The sequence below is a fragment of the Heterodontus francisci genome, chromosome 9, assembly GCF_036365525.1.
Source record: "Heterodontus francisci isolate sHetFra1 chromosome 9, sHetFra1.hap1, whole genome shotgun sequence".
Classification (NCBI taxonomy): domain Eukaryota; kingdom Metazoa; phylum Chordata; class Chondrichthyes; order Heterodontiformes; family Heterodontidae; genus Heterodontus; species Heterodontus francisci.
Genome location: NC_090379.1, coordinates 84,350,034 through 84,375,668, shown reverse-complemented (window position 1 = coordinate 84,375,668; position 25,635 = coordinate 84,350,034). Strand labels below are relative to the sequence as shown.

General features: G+C 42.9%; 1 protein-coding gene across 2 annotated transcripts in view; it reads left to right on the top strand.

Moving 5' to 3' along the window:
• Positions 1 to 25,635, top strand: part of fmn1 (formin 1) — a 578,693-nt gene that overhangs the window by 331,918 nt on the left and 221,140 nt on the right. For both annotated transcript variants that reach the window (XM_068039414.1, XM_068039415.1), the window contains 4 exons: positions 800 to 929; positions 1,555 to 1,701; positions 5,322 to 5,381; positions 7,207 to 7,327. In XM_068039414.1, the coding sequence (XP_067895515.1) occupies positions 800 to 929; positions 1,555 to 1,701; positions 5,322 to 5,381; positions 7,207 to 7,327 (458 nt within the window). The remainder of the gene's footprint in view (positions 1 to 799; positions 930 to 1,554; positions 1,702 to 5,321; positions 5,382 to 7,206; positions 7,328 to 25,635) is intronic.

Below are 25,635 nucleotides of genomic sequence, written 5' to 3'. Positions count from 1 at the left end.
GCCAAGTTTCAGTGGTAAATCTGGGGATGGTGGGGGGGATGTTGGGTGTCAATCCAGACAGAATACTGATAGTGACCTTGGTTTTTTTCCTGGAGCCCAGGAAGAGTACTCCTGCTCCTTCTAACACCAAAAGGCTCTTAATGAACCGCCTCCAGTGGCCTTTTTCAGGACTGCTGGTTCGGCTGCTCAAGACCCAGAAATATCAGTCAGTCGCAAACTCTGACTAGAGCAAACAAACTTATCAATCCAGGTGAAAAATGAGACTTATTTTAATATTGAAATGAGGCTTGTGCTCATTTCAGGTGGCCACCAGGGTCACAGAAATAAAAGGGCCTGACCAATTTAGCATTGGCCTGAACACCCGTGCTGATCGGAAACAGGTCCCTGCCCTGCTAAATTTGTTTCAGGCCCATAAAACAGGCACAACAATGTTAAATTTAGTTCCACATAGTGATCAATCAATCACAACAAAGGGTAGGCATTTGAAATTGCCAATATTAAAGCAACTTGACTTTTAGCTACTCTTACTAATCGAGCAGCTTGAATTCATTAGGGCACTAGCTTTCACCTTGTACTTTAATTATCACTCCTTCTCTACTCTGCTGTATTATTCATTATAGCTTATTAAAATATATAACCTTATCTACTGGAATCCAAAACAGAAGGTGAATTCCTAATAACCTAAAAGAATTAATGCCATTATTTTTTCTTATACTGTTTTTGCATTAATCAGTTTCTTTATTTCGTAAGAATTCAAAACAGGAATGTCTGACACAAATCACTTATCACTTTTCAATAGGTTCTTGTATGAATTATCACAGATTCCTAACTTTGCTGAACGTACCCACTGCATCATATTCCAGTCTGTTTTTATGGAAGGAATCTGCACAATACGCCGCAAAGTAGGGAATGTTCTACACCTGAGCAAGGTATGATTAATCAAATATCATATTTAGGGTGAATCCAAAAATATTTAGCTACTGTCAACAACCTGCTGAGATCTATTTCATTTTGTTTGTTCTTGGGATGAGGCTGACAATAGCAAAATTCTATTTTATTGCCCGTCCCTAGTCACATTGTGAAGGTGGTGATGGGCCTTGTCCTTGCTCCAATAATATTTTACTCTATTTTTAATGAAAAACTAAATATATCGCATAAACTAGACACTCCCCTGTACTCTCACTGTGTTGAAATCGAGATACTTCGTACCATCTCCTGTATAAAACTAGTTTTGTTAATTTTGTTTAATTATATGGTTCTGCAGACCTTTTATCCCAATTGTCATATTTTCAAATCATCTGTCATTGTTCATTTGATTGGATTAATTCATTGTCACCTTGTTGAATATACTCTAGGAATGCCCACCTTCATGTTTAAAATGAGTGTAAACTTATTCCAACATACATCAACAAGCCAGCTATCTGATTTTATCTGTGGTCTGAAAGAGTTGCAGAGTTTGGCTCTTGATGCAACAAGGAATGAAAATTTCGGTATTATTGGTTAACTACCACAGTTCTATTGTCTGAATGTTAATTAAGACTTTTTTGTGTACAGAGTTTGACAGACCAACAAAGTGTGAAGATTGTGCTTGGACTCATCCTAGCCTTTGGAAATCACATGAATGGTGGGAACAGGACACGTGGCCAGGCAGATGGATTTGGCCTTGAAATTCTTCCAAAATTAAAGGATGTCAAAAGCAGAGTATGTTATACCTGAATTCTGACTGTAAGCAATTTCCAGTGATACATGGCTGTCTCATAGCAAACTCTGTACATATGTGAACTAGCAGGTGACTCGAAATTGCAAAGCATTAATTCCTATGATTCTTTTGCTGTAAAGAGTATTCTGTGGTTAAAGTCCACATTTATAACTGAAACTCAACGGGCTGAATTTTACCAGCCCCCGATGGCGGCATCACAATTTACATATGTTAATATATTATAATTGATGAATTAATCACCTTACCTGCTGCTACCGGCCATCCCACTACGATATTCCGGCTGGTGGCTGGAACTCCTGTGCCTTCGGATCTCCATTCGGATATCCGAGGCGTGACACTGGTGGGAAGGGGGGGAGGAGTGAATTTTTCAGGGTGGGGAGAGAGTGGCAAAAACGAACATGACTGGTTGTGGGGATGGTGGGAAGGGGTTGACGGTTAAAGGAAAGAAAGTTCGAAGGAAAGGTCGTGATCGAAAGAAAAAAAAATTTTTGTGGGGGCGGGAAGTCCATTCAATAAAGTGTGCAGTTATTGGGGGTGTGGGAGAGGGGAACAAAACTCTTAATGATCTTTTCCCTTTAATTTTTTTAGGTATGGTAACTTTAAATATTTAAATTTAAATGAAGGGCTGGTAGCCCTTTTAAAATGGCACCAGCGCCTTCACTGTGACGCCGGACGCCGTTGCCAGGGACAGAGTGGCTGCCCCCTCTATGTCATCGGGGGCAGGCGTTCCGCCCCCTCCTGGTAAATGAGCCGCCATGCGAAATATCGCCGTGGTTTAACAGCGCACAAGTCGTGAATGCGCCACGCCTTTTTGCCCAACAGTTTAGTAATTGAACCACGACTTAATTTTAGTTATCGACTAAATTAATCCATTTTACACTGTGTCATGCTAGGTCCCCACCTGCCAAGAATGAGGCACATTAATTTTGTCATGAACATTGATTTTAAACTGTTACTGAAGTGAAGAAAGGACTTGTTAAATGGATCAACTGTGGTTGGATAAGATATTTGCATATTAACAAACAGTGTTTGGAAGGACAAAGCAGCCATTCCCTGACACATTCAACCCACAGTGGACTTTTGATCACCAGACGTTGAAGGTGAGGAGCTAGCATTCCAGGTTGACTGCTAAGATGGCCAAATACACAAATGGACATGGTCGAACCAGCTAGTCACATGACTAATCTGCTGGGCAACCTGAGTTTTTTAAATTTATACAAACAGTTTGGGCATAAAGCAGAATGCTCCTAGACTGAGAAGATCTCTCCAGGCTGGCTTGCCACAGCTTCTCCTGTCTGTCTGCGCCCATCTCCTTCTCACAAGCCTCTGAATCCACTGAAGACACATGAACTCCAAGAGAGAAAATTCTCCTACAGCGAACAAGGTTTAAGAAGAATATTGGGCCCCAACGAAAAGCAAGATCTACCTACAATGAAGAACTCTACAGTGAACCCAAAGAACCATAACAAAAACTCTTCAGATACTGCCTCAAACTTTTCCACTTTATTTTTCTTCTCTTTTCTGTCTCTATTTGCATGTGTGTATCACGTATGCATGCTAGCATGGGTACGTTTTGTATCCGTAGGCATCAACCGAATTAGAGTTTAAGTTTAGTACATTTCAACTTTTCTTCTTTAAACCTAAGAAAGCCTGTTTGTGCTGGTTTCTTTGTCTTATAATTAGAAAGCAGTGAACAAGGATTCACCAAGGGGGAGCTACAAACACGGTGTTTAAAATTAAACCCTGTTATGGTAAGACCAGGTGATGGCTGAAAGGGAACCCTGGACACCTTTCTCACTGGGTCGTAACAGCTGGAATAGGTACCTTGACTTGGTTAGCTTGGAAATGATTTAAATGTAATTTATTGCATGAAATTGTATGACAAAGAATATAAGGATGTCACAGAGGTGTAAAATGTAAAAGCAGCCAATAAAAGAAAAGGGCCAAATACAGAAAGTTTCGACAGAGCATTCTAATCTAGCTCCAGACTGATTTGATAAGAACCTTTTTTGAAATTTTTTACAAGTCTCTTTACCACTTTTGCCAAAACATTAAATTCAACAAGAATGATAGAAATGGGTTGAAATTGTTTTAATCATATCTAAAACTACTTTTATTACAAATAATTTTAAAAGATGACAGTTTTGGTATGTTGAGAAAGATACCCTGCACCAACAAAAGATTGGCTTTTAAAAGGTACTGTTCAGAATAGAGATATCAAGGAGCAGTGTCAAGTTATAATTAATTCCATTTGCAGTCTTGTGAACTGCCATATGGCATAAAACAAGAAAAGATGTTATATGGAGCCTCACTTGTGGCAGATGTGGGTTATGAAATCGGCACATAACCATGTGTCCTGGATCGTAGCACACTGCACTTCGTGACTTGGCCAGAGGAAGCTGTGGTGCAGGCAAGTGAGAACCTTATTTCCATGAATATTTATTTCAATTGTCTTCTTCACAGAACTGCATGACTTTGAGGTTCTGCCTTCCACTTAGATAAAATGGTGATCCTGGAATCTGACTTGTATCCAACATTTTTGCTATTTTGTCTTTTTAATGTCACCCAATGTTTTCCTAATTATTCCCCATTTAAATTGCGCCAAACTAAGTGGTGAAAATACATATTCTGATGTTCTAACTGCACTGCATGATTTTTAGATGAGGAAGAGGAGTTTATGAGGAGAGAGCAAATGTTTAATCTGGTTTTTTTTTCTGAAATTGCTCTTTTAAATAGAGGCCTTAAGCAATTTATTTTAAATGGTTGGCCCTAAAACTTTACAGCTGGTCCACTGGACTCCCATGTAACTTTGGCAGGAGTCTATCAAAACAACTAAAAACTAGGCTGGGCCTTTGATAGTGCTGGCCTTGCACCCAAATGCTTGGGATGTCCTTGAGATATCTGCCTGTCTCTTACCAAGTCATCAATCTAAGGGACTAAAGCTGGGACTAGAACTGAGGAACTATGATTGTTGGAGTTCCCATATCCTGGGCCTTCTGTGGAAATTAACATATGGCCGGCGCAGGTACCCAGATTAGTCTGGGCATCCTGATTGACTCACTGATTGTTGTGAAGTCCACCCCAGGCCTGGGTCAAAGCCTGGATCCTTGAAGACTTGGTCTGCAATTTTTTTTTATTTTGAAAGAAGGTTTAGTTGCATCCAGGAAGCGGGTGAACCTGGCATAACACTCCCAGACCCCCACATCAAACCAGCATTCTAACAATGGACTTTACAGCCTCTTTAACTGGTGTCCACCCAAGGCATTCAAATCAAGGGACCTCGACTGGCTTCAAGGCAGAGTTCCAAGGCCTGCCACCGTGATTTTTGGAGCAGTTAATTCCTTTGCTGAATCTGCAGACAGGAATTTCAGACAAATGCATTAAGTTTTCATTTGATATTTTCCCACAAATTGATTTTCATTTCTATGAGAATAGTTTATATTTTAAGTGGAAAAAATAAGACCCATAATTAAAACCTGAAGGAAATGTTTATACCACTGTAGGTCTGGGCAATAAAAAATTGCAAGAAAGCAACTGTTTCGCTTTGTACATGATATTCACAGTATTAATTTACAATATTTATCTTTCTTTGCTGTTTTAGGATAATCAGATCAGTCTTGTGGATTTTGTTGCATCCTATTATTTGCACCATTTTGACAAGGTAATTAATCAATCTTTCTTTGAATTTTTATTAAGCAGACTTTCTATCTGACATTAATGTAGCTTAAACCAAGTAGTTATTCAAATCAACTTCCTGATGAATATAACTGCTTTTTTCCATTTTATTTTCTTATTTCATCAATATTCTCTGAAAAAAGTACATGAAATATTAAATCCTACAGGAGGGGCACTTTAGTAAATAAGTATCAAATTACCTCTAATGTAAATTAGAAAGGGTTTCAAATGCATTGTTTTATTAACCATAAGGAAATAGGTTTGATTTGTTTTGAGTTGATTTTTATTTAAGCATCCATAGTTTAGGTTTTCCTCTCTTGGCATAATTGTTACCAGAACAGACTCAAATAGAACTGGGTTTTACGTGCCAAATTTCCCTCAGTCAACTCTTTACCATTACTCCAGTTGCATATTTGAATGCATTGTGCTGGTGGTGGGACAGGAAAATTACAGATGAGTCAAATTAGAAGGATGGGGCAATTGAAGGGGAGTGTATTAAAAAGGGGAGAACAAATCTGAAAGTTGTCACAAAGCTTCAAACAGTATCTCAACTCATTATCATCCTGAAGGTGCAAGGCGGCATTAAGAAAAAATTTAAGGGAAAGGAAAACCAAGGAACAGGCAGACACAGCTACCATGCAGCATAGGGCTGGTGAATATAGTGACAATAACGGTCAGCTGTGGTCTGAAACTTGGCAGCATCTCCTTGCAGCTATGACCTATGGAGGTGGTATCATTGTATCACAGAGGACGGCCGTCTTCACAACCACCTCATGCAGCACCAGCTCCATTTCAACAGCCAGAAAACAATGGGGAGGCTGCCAGACTGCTCCTTCACTTGCCTGCTGACTCAGATTCTGAGAAGGCAGTGGTCATTGCCTAGCAGTTGTGCCACAGCATACAGGAGTGGCTTGGAATGGTGACTTGGCAGGCCATTGGGCAGTGCTGACACTTGATCATCCTGGTATGATGCTTTCCATTAAGTCCACTGAAAGCATGACATATTATGATTGGTGTGCTTCCGAAGAAGCAGCTAATATTCTAGTTAGTCAGGCATTCACACATCAAACTATTGGGTCTGCTGTTCTTGCTGCCTTTGGGAAGATGAACTTCCATCTGGACTAATTGTATAGCAAGGTGAGGTATTTTCACCTCTGCCTATGGATCTGGAGGTGCAGGATCTGATTGGTTTCTTTGTGCTGCCTGACCTGCCGGGCATACTTCCAAACATGCTCCAGATTTATCAAGAAGGGGATGCTCTTTAGGAAACCTATTGGTGGCAGCAGTGATGCTGCAAGGAAAGAAAAAGCATTTACATCTATTGGCACGAACAGTCATCAGACTATACGTGCCTGCAGGAGAAAGACAAAAAAAAAAGAAAAAATGGTTAATAAAAGTCTCAAACACAAAACTTTATAATATAGTGTCTTTTTTATAAGTTCCATGATTCTTTCTGGCACCTTGTAACATTTGAACACCCATTTCAAATGGACAGTTCTTTATATCAGGAGCATTGCACACCATAACTACAGAAAATGATGTGCAGGACCAACGCAACCACAAATTAATATTAAGATGAACCCCACCTCCATCCCAACCCACCCCCTCCCCCTCCCCCAAACCCACTACCACCATTTGAGGTATGTGTTTATACCACACTTCGTTCCACCCAATGGAAAATCCATCGGGGCACAAACCTACTGCATTTTCAACTGATACTCAGATGATGTGGGTGAGGAAAAAATAGGCTATGTAGCTCTGCACTGATATTAGAAGTAAATATTAACAGATCTTTTCTCATTGCATAACAGGATGCAGGAACAGACAAGAGTGTATATCCTTTACCAGAACCCCAGGAATTACTGCGAGCCTCACAAGTTAAATTTGAGGATCTCAGTAAGGATCTAAGGAAATTGAAAAAAGACCTTGAAGGTATTGCAGCTTTTTAACATGTAAAATATTAAATTTATTTTAAGTTTGGTAGTCAGAAAATAAACTGATTAATCATGTTGTTTTCATGCGCATAATATTTCCTGTGTATTTGCACTCAGGGGCATGTGTAATCGAGGTGTAAAGCAATTAGTTGGCGTAAAAGATCGAGGAAAATTGGGAGTAAGTGAGTTACACCTGCAATTATGCAATGCCTGAATTTTCTCGATGTTTTACACCCATTTGTTTATCCCAGCACCGAAACGCAGCTCGGTTCAGAATAATGGCTCCATTCCCATGGTAGAGAGCCGTACATGAAAATTTCCATCAATTACACTGGTCCAAAATGAGTTTAAAAATATCCCTAGAACTTTAGATGCAGGAGGAAACAAAGTTATACTTATGGTGTTTTATAGCAATTTTTGAAGTAAGTTTTAAAAATTGTCTCTCTGAGACTTGCATTGTATTTTTTGATTCTTTGAATGCATTTTACATCCTCAGTATGAATGGCATTAAAAATGTAACAGCCTCCGCCATTGTATATTCTTGAACATGCTGTGCCTAATACCCATGAATGATGGTTAGTTGTCTTTTAACTTCAATTTTCATAAAGAAGAAATACATGTTATGTGTTCTGTACTGTCCTTGGGCCCTGATTGCACCGATTTCTGCTTGTTGATGGTGATTTTTATATTCAAGGGTATGCTAATGAGATTGGCAGGAAATTTAAGCATAAATTGACATTAGCAAATTAGGTGCAGAAATAGGTGTAATTTTGGGTGTAGTTTCACTTCATGATGTTTAAACTCAAAACAGTAAAATTCTGTATAATAAAGGCAGTCGAGTGTATACATATTTCAAGTAATGTTCGTATAGTATTAATTATAAAGTTGATAAACTACAATATTTAAACTTTTTTGTTACTTTGAAGTAACAGATTAATGCTTCTAGATGATAAAGATTAGGCCTAATGCCTAGCAGAATTTAAAATGTATGTTTGTTTGAGGTGAGGTCTTACCAGAATTTTGATATATGTTTTTGAGAACTCATTTATAAAGTGATATATGCAACAAAAATAAGATGTTAGTAGAAAAACACTTCTGTAGATCCACAAGCGCAGTGGTAGGAAAGTATCAGTTGTTTGTTCAATGCAGGGACTCAGGAGGGCTCTTATCTTCTCTCATCCCTTGGCTCCCACAGAACCCTTGCCCTGCCCTCTCTATTGGTAGTTTGTGCAGAAACATGATCTGTGTTTGATCTCCTCTCCCCTGTCAGCAGGTTTCCATCAATAAGCCCAGCTACTGTGTCATTTGGACCTACATGTATGCACCTTCCATAATGAATTATAAGTGAAAAAGGTCGATGGGTCTTAATTGATAAGATGCTTTAGCTTTTAGCTAAATGTGTTTAAAACTTTTGATTTAAATTAGTCTCTTTTGATTTGAAAACATGATAGAACTTTGTGAAACACACTGTCAAAATAGATTGCAAAATGCAAATGTTCTAAATTGGGACCAATGAACCTATATGTCTTGTAAAGAATCTTAAATTGTCCCGAGATTTAAGATTCATTTAGTGTAAGATTTTCACATTTTACAGTCATTTTAATTTATTGTGGCCATTAGAAGGTTGTGGCTGCTGGCAAAATATCAATGAAAGTCTAAAGCTAAACCAGATGTGATTAGAGACTAACTCCCAAGAAGCATCAGGCTCAACCATCCAGACAGACCCACTGGCTTCACATGTGAATGATTTAAGTAATATTAACTAGTGTGTATTATAGGGTGCATAAGAATTTTTTATGGTTTGGTGGTGTGAATGGTTTGTGTGTCAATTCAGTAAGGACATTTGTCTAGCTACTAAAGAAAAGAACTGTAAGAATTTTGTTTAGTATCCTGGAGGATTGTTTCCAGGCTACAAAGTTGTTATTTTTTCTTCCCATTATAACATTTACCCAAATGTGCCAAAGAAACCTTCATCCTATCTTGTAACTATTTCTTAACACCATGTCAACTCTTTGTACCAGCTAACTTGCTTGACCTCTTAGTCTATCACTTCTGTGGCTGCTCCCTGACTCAGTGTTAAGTAGTGGGTGACTTGGATGGTTTCCCTAGAGCATTAAAAACTTGAGGTGGCTCTTATCTCAGAGAACTAGCTATTCCAGCGGGAACGGCTTCCAACAGCCATTCCTTGGTTGCAAGAGAGATGACGGGTTCACACTTGAAACACCCCTGTGCCGGAATAAGAACAGAAGAAATAGGAACAGAGTAGACCATTCGGTCCTCCAAGCCTGTTTCATCATTCAATAATATCATGGCTGATCTTCTACATTATCCCCGTATCCCTTGATTGATTCCCTTAGAATGCAAAAATCTATCAATCACTCACTCAATGACTGAGCATCTGCAGCTCTCTGCGGTAGGGAAGTCCAAACGTCCACAACGCTTTGAAGAAATTTCTCCTCATCTCAGTCCTAAATGGCCAACCACTAATTCTGAGACTGGCCCCTAGTTCTATGCAGTCAGTGGCACTCTGCACCAAGGTTCCTTCGACAGCACCTTCCAAACTCACGACCTTCACCACCTAGAAGGACAAAGGCAGGTGACACATGGGAACACCACCACCTGCAAGTTCCCCTCCAAGTCACACACCATTCTGACTTGGAACTATGTTGCTGTTCCTTCACTGTCGTTGGGTCAAAATCCTGGAACTCCCTCCCTAACAGCACTGTGGGTGCACCTGCAACACATGGACTAAAGATACATAAAAGTTCATCCTTTCACAGCCCTGGTCTTCTCTGAGGTTGGCTCTGGATACCAGTGTTCAAAGCGGCATGCAGGGTGTCACAGCAGTCCATCAACCTGTTCTCCAACAGATTACGAGGAAGGCTGAGGCTCCACCCCGGGATAGTGACAGTAGCTCCATGGAGTACAAACCTGCTGTCCTCTCTCAGGCTGAGCACATTGATGCTTCTACCCCTGCCACTTCAGTGACTTTGCTGTTACCTATCAGACAGACAGCCCAGAATACTGCTCCTCATCGCAAGGTGGTGCAGTCTGAAGATGGGCCTTCTAGGACCAAAGCTGCTTGAGGTCATCCTCCAGTGTCATCTGCAATCTTCTCAATTGAATGCCAGCAGCCTGCCATCACCTTTGCTGTAGCCACCATAGAAACACCTTGCCGGAGCACTAGGAGAGGCAAAGGCAAACAGAAGAGGCACTAAGGGGATGCACATTTCTTTATGCAATATGATTTAATTTATAAATTTGGATTGGAGTGTGTATTTTCTGGTGGTTTTTGGTTTTGTGAGGTTGGAACGAGGCCGATATGATGGTCAGTATCAGAGAACAGGAGTGTGGGACTAGGCATGAGAGCTTTGGTTGAGGTGACTGGTATCATTCATGAACTATTTCATCCCATAGAGCCCAGGCAAAAAGAGGCTGTCTGCATTGTATCATCTGTTCCACTTCGTGTTCCTTCACTTCCTGTCGCACTCGCTCCTCCTCCACTTCTTGCTGCTCCTTCTCCTACCTCCTGTTCCTCATGTTCCTGCTCTTCAGTTTCTCGCCTGATAGATGGTGGCATGGACAGTTCCCTCACAACGGCCAACTTGTGTAGCATGCAGCAAACTGCCACAGATCTTCCTACCCACTTGGCCAATTACAGAAGAGCTCCTCCAGAGCGGACCAGGCAGTGGAAGCATGGTTTGAGAATTCTAATGTTCCTTGTGGCTGCGTGGCTCTCTTTTAATGAGAGGTCGAGGCTGTGAGTGGAGCGGTCAGAGGGAGTGAGGCTGAGTGGAGCCATCAGAGGGAGTGAGGCTGAGTGGAGCCGTCAGAGGGAGTGAGGCTGTGAGTGGAGCAGTAAGAGGGAGTAAGGTTGTGAGTGGAGTGGTCAGCGGGAGTGAGGCTGTGAGTGGAACAGTCAGAGGGAGTGAGGCTGTGAGTGGAGCAGTAAGAGGGAGTGAGGCTGTGAGTGGAACGGTCAGAGGGAGTGAGGCTGTGAGTGGAGTGGTCAGAGGGAGTGAGGCTGTGAGTGGAGCGGTCAGAGAGGGCGAAGCTGTGAGTGGAACGGTCAGAGGGAGTGAGGCTGTGAGTGGAACGGTGAGAGGGAGTGAGGCTGTGAGTGGAACAGTCAGAGGGAGTGAGGCTGTGAGTGGAACAGTCAGAGGGAGTGAGGCTGTGAGTGGAACAGTCAGAGGGGTGAGGCTAGATTTCAGAGTTTGAGCAGCAGCTGGCATCACTGCAGTGCATCCACATGGCTTAGAGTTTTGTGGATCACATCTTTCTGGATGTGGTGACCCCACAGCTTAAAGTTATGCAGGCAGAGGGAATGGGTGGCTTCCAGGCAGTCAAGAAGGACCAGGCAGGTAGTGTAGGGGTCTCCTGAGTGCATCTCGCCTATCGATAGTCAGTTCTGAACACTGCAGTACAGTGGGCAGGAGGATGACTGAGACAGCAATAGTGATAGGGGTTTCTGGAGTTAGGGGAGCAGACAGACATTTCTGTGGCCACAGATGTGAATCCAGGATGGTATATTGCCTTCCTGATGCCAGGGTCAAGGATGTCACTGAAATGCTGCAGTGCATCCTGAGTGGGGAGAGTGAACAGCCACTAGTCATGGTCCATCTTGGTACCAATGACATAGGAGGAAGAGGGATGAGGTTCTGCAGGCAGAGACTAGAGAGCTAGGAAAGAAACTAGCAAGCAAGACGTCAAAGGTAGTATTCTCCAGCTTACTCATGGTGCCACATGCTAGTGAGTGTAAAGCAGATGAATGTGTGGCTGGAGAGATGGCGCAGGAGGGAGGGCTTTAAATTCCTGGAACTGGTTCTGGGGGAGCTGGGACCTGTACAGGCTGGACGAGTTGCACCTGAACAGATCCAGGACCAATGGCCTTGGGTGGTTTGCTAGTGCTGTTGGGGAGAGTTTAAATAAACTTGGCTGGGGCATGGGAACCAGGATGTAGCATAAAACAGGAAAAACAAGGTGCACAAAGAATGGAGAGAGACAGATAACACTAGAGTAAAAAATAGCAAGGCATTAAGTGGGGTCACAGTAAGAGGGAATGCATTAATGTCTAAATTAGGTTTACTGCTCATGTATGTGAACGCACAGAGTGTGGTAAATAAGGTTGCTGAACTGCAGCACAGAAATCCAAGTGAGAATATGATGTTGTGGTGATAATGGAGACCGAGCTCAAAAATGGGCTGGATAGGGTACTAAATATTCCTGGATAAACGGTGTTGAGGCAAGAAAGAAGGAGGGGTTGCAGTATTGATTGAGGAGAATATTACAGTGCTGAAGAGAGAGGATGTCCTAGAGGGGTCAAGGTCAGAATCTATTTGGTTAGAGCTAAGAAACAATAGAGGTACCATTACACTACCGGGTGTATTCTACAGGCCACCAACTTTGCAACGGAATTACAGAGGTGCAAAAACTACTAGAGTAGTTATAATGGGGGTCTTTACTTATCCTACTATGGACTGTGACAGTGATAGTGTAAAGGGCAGAGGGAGGCAGAAGTGTGTTCAGGAGAATTTTCCAGATCAGTGTGTTTTCGGCCCAACGAGGAAGGAGACATTGCTGGATCTGGTTCTAAGGAATGAGGTAGGCCAAGTGGATCAAGTGTCAGTAGGGGAACATTTAGGAGACAGTGCTCATTGTACCACAAGATTTAGGCTGGCTATGAAAAGGACAAGGAGCAAATCAGAGTAAAATTAATTAATTGGAGGAGGGTCAGTTTCAATGGGATGAGAACGGCTCTGGCCCAGATAAATAGGAATCAAAGATTAGCAGGCAAAACTGTAACAGAATAATGGGCTATGTTTAATAAGATGATAATTTGGGTACAGTCAAGGTATATTCCCATAAGGGGAATAGGTAGGAAAAATAAAGTAGCGCTCCCTAGATGATGAAAGAGAGAGAGAGTAAGGTGAAGCAGAAAAAGGATGTGTATGACAGATGTCAGATCGATAAACAAGTGATAACCAGGCTGACTATAGAAAATTCAGAAGGGAAGTGAAAAAAGAAATAAAAGAAGCAAAGAGAGACCATGAAAAGAGATTGGCAGCTAACATAAAAGGAAATCCAAATGTCTCCTATAGGCTTATAAATTGTAAAAGGGTGGTAAAAGGAGGAGTGGGGCTGATTAGGAACCAAAAAGGGGATTTACGCATGCAGGCACAGGGCTTGGCTGAGGTACTAACTGAGTACTTTGCATCTGTCTTTACCAAGGAAGAAATTGCTATCCCAGCCATAGTGAAAGAGGAGTTAATTGAGACGTTAGAATGGCTAAAAATTGTAAAGAGGAGGTATTAGAAAGTCTAGCTGTACTTAAAGTTGAGAAGTCGCCAGGACCGGATCAGTTGTATCTGAGGATACTGAAGGAAGTAAGGGTGCAAATTGCAGTGGAACTGGCCATAACCTTCCAAAGCTCTTTAGATACAGGGTGGTGCCAGAGGACTGGAGAAATTCAAAGGTTACCACCCTTGTTCAAAGAAGGGTACAAGGATAAGCCCAGCAACTACAGGCCAGTCAGCTTAACCTCAGTGATGGGGAAACTTTTAGAAATGATAATCCGGGACAAAATTAATAGTCACTTGGTCAAATGTGGATCAATTGAGGAGCACCGGTCAGGTTTTGTTCAAGACAAATGATGTTGAACTGACTTGATTGAGTTTTTTGATGAGATAACAGAGAGCGTTGATGAGGGTAATACCGTTGATGTGGTGTACACGAGCTTCCAAAAGGTGTTTGATAAGTGCCACATAACAGGCTTGTCAGCAATGCCTATGGAATAAAAGGGACAGTGGCAGCATGGATATGAAGTTGGCTGAGTGATAGGAAACAGAGAGTAGTGGTGAATGGTTGTTTTTTGGACCAGAAGAAAATATTTCATGTGGTTCCCCAGGGATTGGTATTCAAACCACTATTTTTCTTGATCTATGTTAATGACCTATCCTTGGATGTCCCGAGCACAATTTCAAAATTTGTGGATGACACAAAATTTGGACGTATTGTGAACTGAGGAGGAGGATAGAGATAGACTTCAAGAGGACATAGACAGGGCTGGTGGAATGGGCAGACACATGGCAGATGATATTTAATGCCGAGAAGTGTAAAGTGGTACATTTTGGAAGGAAAAAGGAGGACAGGCAATACCAAATAAAGGATACAATTCTAAAGGGGGTGCAGGAGCAGAGGGTTGAAGGTGGCAGGGCAGTTTGAGAAAGCAGTTAATAAGGCATATAGGATTCTGCACTTTATAAATAGAGACATTGAGTCATAGAGTAAAAAAGCAAGGAGGTTATAATGAACCTTATGGTGAATCATTCTACGATTCTTTGTATGCCTGCTGTGCACATTTGTGTGGGTTCTGGACTGGAGTCACAAGCTATGTTATGAGTGGATACTTCTTGTCAGCCAGTAGCCAGCCTTTGACTTGATATGGTAAGGCAGCTGGCACTGAGGACTGCCACAAAATTAAGAAATCATGATGTCTGCCAAAATAATGGGAATTCACCTGCATGAGACACTGCTTGTAGTCACACCCTAACTGCGTATTGAGGGAGTGGAATCCATTTCGGTTCATGAAATGGCCGAGTTCACATGATTTGCACAGAAAGCAATGCGAGTGTTGTCAATGATGCCCTGTACCCTGGTGAAGCCTGCAATCCAAACAGATCCTTGTGCTCGCTCTGCCTGTTGTCTCTGGCAAGGGGGAATGAAGTGATGCTATCTCTGTTTGTGTGGAGAGCCTCAGTGACCTCCCTTAAGCAGCAGTGTACTGTGAACTGCAAGATACTGTTCATATCGGCTGGAAGTAGACAGAGGCAGAAAAGCTAAGAGCCACAATCATCTTGATGGACATAGGCAATGCAGTCCTTGTGCTGCTTTGAGGTTCCAATTGGTTCCAGACTGCAACAGTTGGCAGATCTCAGTCATAACATCTTTATTAAAGCAAAGTCACCTCATGCATAGGTCCTCGCTGAAGTCAGGTAAGAGAACTGCCCCCTAAAGCCCTGGGCAGATATGGCCTCCTGTCAAGAGCACTTTACCCTCTCCTCCTTCCTGTTCTAGTCGCTTAGAGTCATAGTCATAGAGAGATACAGCACTGAAACAGGCCCTTCGGCCCACCAAGTCTGTGCCAACCATCAACCACCCATTTATACTAATCCTACATTAATCCCATATTCCCTACCATTACTAGGGGCAATTTACAATGGCCAATTTACCTATCAACCTGCAAGTCTTTGGCAGTGGGAGGAAACCGGAGCACCCGGCGGAAACCCACGCGGTCACAGGGAGAAATTGCAAACTCCACACAGGCAGTACCCAGAACTGAACCCAGGTCACTGGAGCTCTGAGGCGAACCACTGTGCCACTGTGCTGCTTGTCCTGGTCTCTTCATTCTCCCAGTCATGTTCAGTTCCAAGGGGAAAGCCTCCCAGGCCACCCATATCTGGAAGCAACTCATTTCAGCACAAGCCTTTAAACCACCAAAAGAAACTTAAGCACCAGCCAGCCCACTCCATGTAGACTATTGAAACTTGAGACAAGGAGAGGAAAGCTCCAAAGACGTATTGAATTGCACCAGCAGCCAGAAGAAATAATCCAGCAATTAACCTGTATGTAGTTCATGCTCCCTTTCAGTTGCGCTGTTAAGAGGGTCCTTCATGCCATTGAATGCGTGGGAGCTGCGGGAGCTTAAGAGAGACCATTAGCTGGACAGTGACTTTAGAAAAGGGCAGAGCTAGTGACAAATCAGCATCGCACAATGATTGACATCATAATCTATGCTCTGCATGCTGCTGGGCGTCATTAGGTGCGCGCACGCATGCAAACTACTGTGTCAAGGTGGCATCCAGCTCACTTCCCATCAGAAGTGTGCACACACATCTAAGCCTTGATTTTCAACCTTTGGGAGACCGATTAGTGCCAAAATGCAAGCACTACATAGCACCATTTCTTCCCTTGGTCAGTAGAAAATGATATCATGTATCAAAATGAAATCTTTGTCAGCAATCCTGAAAAATCTCTTTAAAACCATTCACTGCATTTTCAAAACAGTACTCATGTTGTTTTTGATAATTTTTGCATTGGGACTTGCCAGAATTTCACTGTTCTCAGTTTGATAAAAGCTGACCTGGCGCCTGCAAAATTGATTTATGCAAGTAAATCTGATTTTGCAATGTTAAGGATCTCCCAAGTAAAGTTTCATGGAAAAAGAATAATACACAATAATCAGCACTATCTGATGTAAATGATACATTTGGAAATGAATCATCTGTTTATAGTAAACACGGTTTTTCAGTTAATTCTGATGAAAGATTTGTTTGTATCTAAATTAATGCTGTTACTCAGTTCAGGTTCTGTGTGCATTCCTGTTTGTTTTTATTTTTATACGAAGTTTCCTATCATAAAGAAAGCTCTTTGACATCACAGATAATGCCTTATCAAATTGTTCTTTGATGTCTTTTGATGTCTGTGTGAATGTGTATTTAATTACTAAGGAAAATATATCAGTTTGTGATTCACATTAGATCACTATTTTACTGTTTACTGCAAGAGCTGAGGAATGGGATTTCTGTCAATTCTGTGAGGGTAGTGCACCATGCTAGTTAATAACAATTTCAATTAGTCATTGATTAACGTCTGCACAGTAGATTCATTTGAGATTTATACAGTAACAGGACGATTATCATTTTGATCTTGATAGGCCGTGGCCTTTGGATTGGGCCCAAGATAATGGCAGTATTATGTCTACAGCTGGCGACAGCTTCTTAAGAATTTTCTGACTATAGCAACATCAGAATAAGTAAGAAGAACAATTAAAATATGTTGTGCAATCTTTGATATTGAGCATTTTACCAAAGATGGTATTAGGAGTGCAGTAAAAAGCAGAGATTCAGCAGGGACTCAGATATACCAAGACCCAGCCTTCATTGGCTAGAGTGGGAGGGGAAGGATCCCGTTCTCATGGTTCATGTCGGAACCAACGACCTAGGTAGAACGAGGAATGATGTTCTGCTGAAAGAGTTTGAGGAGTTAAGGTCCAAATTAAAAAGCAGAACCACAAAAGTAATAATCTCTGGATTGTTGCCTGAGCCACATGCCAGTTGGTGTAGGGATAAACAGATTAGAAGGTTGAATGCATGGCTGATAGAGTGGTGTGGGAGGCAGGGGTTTTGCTTCATGGGCCACTGGCAGTGGAACTGGGGAAAGAGGGAGCTGTTCCACTGGGATGGGCTTCATTTAAATTGGGCTGGGATCAGAGTCCTGGCGAATTGAATAACTAGGGCAGTAGACAGGGCTCTAAACTAATATAGGGTTGGGAGGATTCATGAAAGGGTAAAAGGGGCAAGAAAATGGCAAGCAAAAACAAGAAATGCTGGATTCACTCAGCAGGTCTGGCAGCATCTGTGGAAAGAGAAGCAGAGTTAACGTTTCGGGTCAGTGACCCTTCTTCGGAACTTCTTCGGAGTTCCGAAGAAGGGTCACTGACCCGAAACGTTAACTCTGCTTCTCTTTCCACAGATGCTGCCAGACCTGCTGAGTGAATCCAGCATTTCTTGTTTTTGTTTCAGATTTCCAGCATCCACAGTATTTTGCTTTTATTTAAGAAAATGGCAAGGTTCTAGAGCAGAGCAGCGTTTTGTACAAAAATAGGTAGTGTGGGTCAGGAAGGGACAGCAAGAGTAACAAAAGTAATAGGGTATTAGTGACTAAGGTGACACCTGGGAAAATTAGTAAAAAGTCAAAGGGCTGGATTTAGTTGTGCATACGGGGCTGCCAGTGCAGGGCCAGAAAGACAGGGAGAACCCAGCCTCAGCCTTTTGGAGACTCCTCCCCTCCTTCACCCCACCCGGCGCTGGTGGGTGGGGGGAGAAAATGGACAATGAGAGCCGGGGGTGTTGTTCCAGGAGGGAAAGCCTTTGCAGTAGGGAGCTCTCCATGGACCACAGCCAGCCCAAGGAGGATAACCCCGCAGGGAGGTCACCTCGTTTTATTGGTTTAATTCCAGAGGCAGTGGGATGAGGCTCTTAAGTGGCTACTGATTAACCACTTATGGGCCTCAGTTGGCCTCTGGGCCCTCAACCTAATTGCGGTGCAATGGGAAGGCAACAGGTTCCCTGCCTTCTATTGCAATTCGATGAGCAACCCGCCACCAAGCTCCTAGCCCATCTCTGGGGGCCCCAATAAATTCAGCCCAAAGCTAAAGGCACGATATCTGAATGCTCAAAGCATTCGCAACAATAAGATGAATTAATAACACAGATAGAAATTAGTAGATTTGATCTAATAGCCATTAGACAAAAACATGGTTCCAAAGTGATCAAGGTTGGGAACTGAATATTCCAGGATACATAACGTCTGGAAGAAATAGGCAAAATGGAAAATGAGCAAGGGTAGTCCTGATAACAAAGGATGGGATAAAAACAGTAAAGAGAAGGGATCTTAGTTCAGCAAATCAAGAAGTATAATCATTTTGGGTGGAGCTATGCAACAGCAAGAGGCAGGAAACATTGGTGGGAGTTGTTTATTGGTCCTCTAACAGTCATTGTAGTTTAGGTCAGAGTTACAGTGGCGCAGTGGTTAGCACCGCAGCCTCACAGCTCCAGCGACCTGGGTTCAATTCTGGGTACTGCCTGTGTGGAGTTTGCAAATTCTCCCTGTGTCTGCGTGGGTTTCCTCCGGGTGCTCCGGTTTCCTCCCACAGTCAAAAGACTTGCAGGTTGATAGGTGAATTGGCCATTATAAATTGCCCCTGGTATAGGTAGGTGGTAGGGGAATATAGGGACAGGTGAGGATGTGGTAGGAATATGGGATTAGTGTAGGATTAGTATAAATGGGTGGTTAATGGTCGGCACAGACTCGGTGGGCCGAAGGGCCTGTTTCAGTGCTGTATCTCTAAATCTAAATAAAAAAATAATCAGGAAATTAGAGGTGCATATAATAAGAGTAATACAGTAATCATGGGGGATTTTAATCTTCACATTGACCGAGCAAACGAAATTTGCACTAATAGTGTGGAGGGTGAGTTCATGAAATGTATACATGGTAGATTTCTGACTCAGTATGTCAGGGAACCAACAGGGGAACAAGCTATTTTAGATCCAGTATTGTGCAAGGAGGAAGGGTTAATTAATAATCTTGTAGTAAAGGGGCCTCGAGGGAGGAGTCGTAGAGTCATAGAGTCATTACAGCACAGAAGGAGGTGTTACGCCAATGTGCTTTGTTGAATGATAGTTTTCTTTAATCCACTGACTGGAGATCTGAATTTTTTTAAAACATATTTTAAAGTACCAGCTAAAAGGATGACTTTGCTGGAAGTTTAAGTTGACTACCTAATTTGCAACACTATATCCTACACCGCAATGCTTGTGAGGAGGGAGACAAATTGTCTGCTAATTCCCCAGCAAGAACCAAGACCCAAGAAGTTTAAAGGAATTGCTTTTTTGCAAGAGAGAAATACTGCTAACTGCTATGTTTGAATTACTGATTGACTGTCCTGTGACAAGCCCCTCCCCATCTGTGGTTTTAAGCTGGTGTTTCTCTATAGCCGAGGAGAAGCAATTGGACTCTGACATGAGCAGACCCTAAGTGGGAGGCCACACTCGCGCTCTCTCTCTCTCTCTCTCTCTCTCTCTCTCTCTCTCTCTCTGTTAATTCCAGCTTGAAAGCTTTCAAATCCTGCTTGTTGACTGGCCACCTTGGCATACTCCGACTACAATCAAAAGCTATGTTGGAGGAAATCGTCTGCATCGCTGTCTCCAAGAGACTGACTGAACCAGTCATCTATCTCTTCAAACTAAAAGCCTAAAGATCACTGAATTCAGCTAGAAGCCAGCCGAAACACCAAACTCCACAGACTGTCTACCTTTTTTTAATGGACTCTAACTCAACCAGTCTACATTTTCCCAGTCTGTAACCTATTTGTGTGTGTAAACCTCAAGTGTGTGTGTGTGTGTGATTGTTGACACGTTGTTTATTATTTTTATTCGGTTTAGGTACAGTAAATTTAACCTCTCACTGTTAACTCAAGAAAACCTATCTGATTGGTTCTCATGATGATCATAGCAAGTAAGTAATCAAACACCTACTGAATTAGCCAGTACATCTACTTTCAGAAAGGCTTAAACCTGTTGTGGTCTAACAAGGAGAGAGAAAAGAGGGAAGCCCTTCAACCCCTCCTCACTTGACCGTAACAGAGGTCATTTATCCCATCAATTCCATGCTGGTTTTCTGTAGAGCAATCCAATCAGTCCCACTTCCCTGCTCGATTCCCGTAGCCCTGCAAGTTTATTTCCCACAAGTGCCCATCCAATTTTCTTGTGAAGTCATTCATCATCTCTGCTTCCACCACCTTCATAGACAGCAAGGTCTAGGTCATTACCACTCACTGCATAAAAAAGTTCTTCCTCACATCCACCCTGTACCTTTTGCCAAAAACTTTAAATCTGTGTCCCCTTGTCCTTGTACTATCAGCTCATGGGAACAGCTTTTCTTTGTCTACCTTATGTAAATCTGTCAGAATCTTATACACTTACATCAAATTTCCCCTCAATCTCCTTTGCTCCAGGAGAACAATCCTAGCTTTTCCATCTTAACCTTGTAACTAAAATTCCCCCATCCCTGGAACCATTCTGGTAAATCTCCTCTGCATCCTCTCAGGGACCCTCACATCCTTCCTAAAGTGTGGTGACCAGAACTGGACACAATTCTCTACAAAGGTTCAGCATAACTTCCTTGATTTTGTACTCAATACCTCTGTTTATGAAGCCCAAGATACCATATGCATTGCTAGCTACTCTCAATATGTCCTGCCACCTTTAAGGATCTATGCACGGGAACTCCCTAGGTCCTTCTGTCCCTGCACACTCTTTAGAACTGTGCTATATAGTCCATATAGCCTCTCCATATCACTTCAGCCAAAATACATCACCTCACACTTCTCAGGAAATTAAATTCCATCTGCCACTTGTCTGCCCATTCTGCTAGCCTTTCTATGTCCTATCGCAGACGATTGGTATTATCCTCACTGTCTGCTATACCTATAAGTTACTCCAGGAGTAACCGTAATATGATAAAAGTTTACATTAAGTTTGAAAGTGATTTAGTTAAGTCCGAAACAAGGGATTTAAATCTAAACAAAGCAAACTACCTAGGTATGAGGGGCGAGTTGCCGATGGTAGATTAGGAAATTACATCAAAAGATATGACTAAAATAAAAGCAAAATACTGTGGATGCTGGAAATCTGAAATAAAAACAGAAGGTGCTGAAAAGTGCCATTAACACTCTCTGGACAAATGCTTTGTCTTTTACTATACGATTACCACTCCCTTTACTTTTTATTCCATGACGTCTTTATCATTTAATCTCTCTTGCCCTCCGCCCTATCACAGAGCTTCCCTTTTGTTCTTCCTCCCCCTCCCTCCTTTCAATGGCATAAAACTCATCACATCTGTACCTTCCTTCAGTTCTGAAGAAGAGTCACATATCTGACTCAAAACATCAACTCTGTTTCAGTCTCCACAGATGCTGCCAGACCTGCTAAGTATTTCCAGTACTTTGTTTTAATAAAAAGATAAAATGCTAGCAATGGCTGGCATTCAAAGAATTAATGCACAATTTGCAACAAATATACATTCCTTTAAGACACAAAAACCCCAAAGAGAAAGTAGTCCACCTGTGGTTAACGAGAGGAGTTAAAGATAGCATTAGATCCAAGGAAGAGGCTTATAATAGTTGCCAAAAAGAGTGGCAAGTCTGAGGATTGGTAGGATTTTAGAATTCAGCAAAGGAGGACTGAGAAATTGAGAGGAAAGGGAAAAGAGAATGTGAGAGTAGACTAGCAAGGGACATAAAAATAGAATGTATTCTTTGTGGGGGACTTCAATGTCCATCACCAAGAGTGGCTCGGTAGCACCACTACTGACCAAGCTGGCTGAGTCCTAAAGGACATAGCTGCTAGACTGGGTCTGCGGCAGGTGGTGAGAGAGCCAACAAGAGGGAAAAACATACTTGACCTTGTTCTCACCAATCTGCCTGCCGCAGATGCTTCTGTCCATGACAGTATTGGTAGGAGTGACCACCGCACAGTCCTTGTGGAGACGAAGTCCCGCCTTCGCATTGAGGATACCGTCCATCGTGTTGTGTGGTACTATCACCGTGCTAAATGGGATAGATTTCGAACAGATCTCGCAATGCAAAACTGTGCATCGATGAGACGCTGTGGGCCATCAGCAGCAGCAGAATTGTACTCAACCACAATCTGTAACCTCATGGCCTGGCATATCCCCCACTCTACCATTACCATCAAGCCAGGAGACCAACCCTGGTTCAATGAAAAGGGCAGGAGGGCATGCCAGGAGCAGCACCAGGCATACCTCAAAATGAGGTGTAAACCTGGTGAAGCTACAACTCAGAACTACTTGCATGCTAAACTACATAAGCAGCATGCAATAGACAGAGCTAGGCGATCCTATAACCAACGGATCAGATCTAAGCTCTGCAGTCCTGCCACATCCAGCCGTGAATGGTGGTGGACAATTAAACAACTAACTGGAGGAGGTGGCTCCACAAATATCCCCATCCTTAGTGATGGGGGAGCCCAGCACATCAGTGCAAAAGATAAGGCTGAAGCATTTGCAACAGTCTTCAGCCAGAAGTGCCAAGTTCATGATCCATCTCGGCCCCCTCCTGAAGTCCCCAGCATTACAGATGCCAATTTCAGCCAATTCGATTCACTCCACGTGATATCAAGAAACGACTGAAGGCACTGGATACTGCAAAAGCCATGGGCCCTGACAATATTCCGGAAATAGTACTGAAGACCGGCGCTCCAGAACTTGCTGCACCCCTAGCCAAGCTGTTCCAATATAGCTACAACACTGGCATCTACCCTGCAATGTGGAAAATTGCCCAGGTATGTCTTGTCCTGCTTTTTGTGTACAAGTCCAACCCGGCCAATTACCGCCCCATCAGTCTACTCTCAATCATCAGCAGAGTGATGGAAGGTGTCATCAACAGTGTCATCAAGCAGTACGTGCTGAGCAATAACCTGCTCAGTGATACCCAGTTTGAGTTCCGACAGGGCCACTCAGCACCTGAACTCATTACAGCCTTGGTTCAAACATGGACAAAAGAGCTGAACTCAAGAGGTGAGGTGAGAGTGACTGCCCTTGACATCAAGGCAGCATTTGACTGAGTATGGCATCAAGGAGCCCTAGCAAAACTGGAGTCAATGGGAATCAGGGGGAAAACCCTCCGCTGGCTGGAGTCATACCTAGCGCAGAGGAAGATGGCTTTGGTTGTTGGAGGTCAATCATCTGAGCTCCAGGACATCACTGCAGGAGTTCCTCAGGGTAGTGTCCTTGGCCCAACCATCTTCAGCTGCTTCATCAATGACCTTCCTTCAATCATAAGGTCAGAAGTGGGGATATTCACTGATGATTGCACAATGTTCAGCACCATTCGCGACTCCTCAAATACTGAAGCAGTCCGTGTAGAAATGCAGCAAGACTTGGACAATATCCAGGCTTGGGCTGATAAGTGGCAAGTAACATTTGTGCCACACAAGTGCCAGGCAATGACCATCTCCAACAAAAGAGAATCTAACCATCTCCCATTGTCATTCAATGACATTACCATCACTGAATCCCCCACTATCAACATCCTTGGGGCTACCGTTGACCAGAAACTGAACTGGAGTAGCCATATAAATACCGTGGCTACAAGAGCAGGTCAGAGGCTAGGAATCCTGCGGCGAGTAACTCACCTCCCTGCTTCCCAAAACCTGTCCACCATCTACAAGGCACAAGTCAGGAGTGTGATGGAATACGCTCCACTTGCCTGGATGGGTGCAGCTCCAGCAACACTCAAGAAGCTCGACACCATCCAGGACAAAGCAGCCCGCTTGATTGGCACACCATCCACATAAATTCATTCCCTCCACCACCGACGCACAGTGGCAGCAGTGTATACCATCTACAAGATGCACTGCAGTAACGCACCAAGGCTCCTTAGACAGCACCTTCCAAACCTGCGACCTCTACCACCTCGAAGGAGTGCAGCAGATTCATGGGAACATCACCACCTGCAAGTTCCCGTCCAAGTCACACACCATCCTGACTTGGAACTATATCGCCGTTCCTTCACTGTCCCTGCGTCAAAATCCTGGAAGTTCCTTCCTAACAGCACTGTGGGTGTACCTAGTTTTTAGTTTTAGTTTTAGTTTTAGAGATACAGCACTGAAACAGGCCCTTCGGCCCACCGAGTCTGTGCCGACCATCAACCACCCATCTATACTAATCCTACACGAATCCCATATTCCTACCACATCTTCACAAACCACTGACCACCTCCAGGCGCGTATCCATTGTCTCTCGAGATAAGGAGGCCCAAAAGAAAGAAACACTAATTCCATATTCCTACCACATTCCCACCTGTCCCTATATTTCCCTACCACCTACCTATACTAGGGGCAATTTATAATGGCCAATTTACCTATCAACCTGCAAGTCTTTGGCATGTGGGAGGAAACCGGAGCACCCGGAGGAAACCCACGCAGACACAGGGAGAACTTGCAAACTCCACACAGGCAGTACCCAGAATTGAACCCGGGTCGCTGGAGCTGTGAGGCTGCGGTGCTAACCACTGCGCCACTGTGCCACCCCTCACATGCAGTGCAGCGGTTCAAGAAGGCAGCTCACCACCACCTTCTCAAGGGCAATTAGGGATAGGCAATAAATGCTGGCCTAGCCAGTGACGCCCACGTCCCATGAATTTTTAAAAATTGTAAAAGTTCCTATAGTTATGTAAATAGGAATTGCTTCGTGAAAGTGGACATGGGCCCATTAGAGGCAGAGACACATGAAATTATAATGGGGTATAAGAAATGTTAGAGACATTAAACAAGTACTTTGTATCTGTCTTCATGGCATAAAAAACATTCTGGAAATAATGAGGAAACAAGGGTCTAGCAAGAATGAGGAACTTAAATAATCTTGTATGTGTAAAGAAATATTACTCGAGAAATTAATGGGACTAAATGGCAACAAATCTCCTGGACCTGATGACGTGCATCCAAGGGTTTTAAAAGAGGTAGGTGGAGAGATAGTGGGTGCATTCCAGAATTCCTTATATTCTAGAACACCTCCCAAGGATTGGAAAGTAGCAAAGATAACCCTGCTGTTTAAGAAAGGAACAAGAGAGAAAACAGGGAACTGTAGCCCAATTAGCCCACGATCAATAGTAGGCAAAATGCTAGAATCTATTATTAGGGATATGGCAACAAAACACTTAGA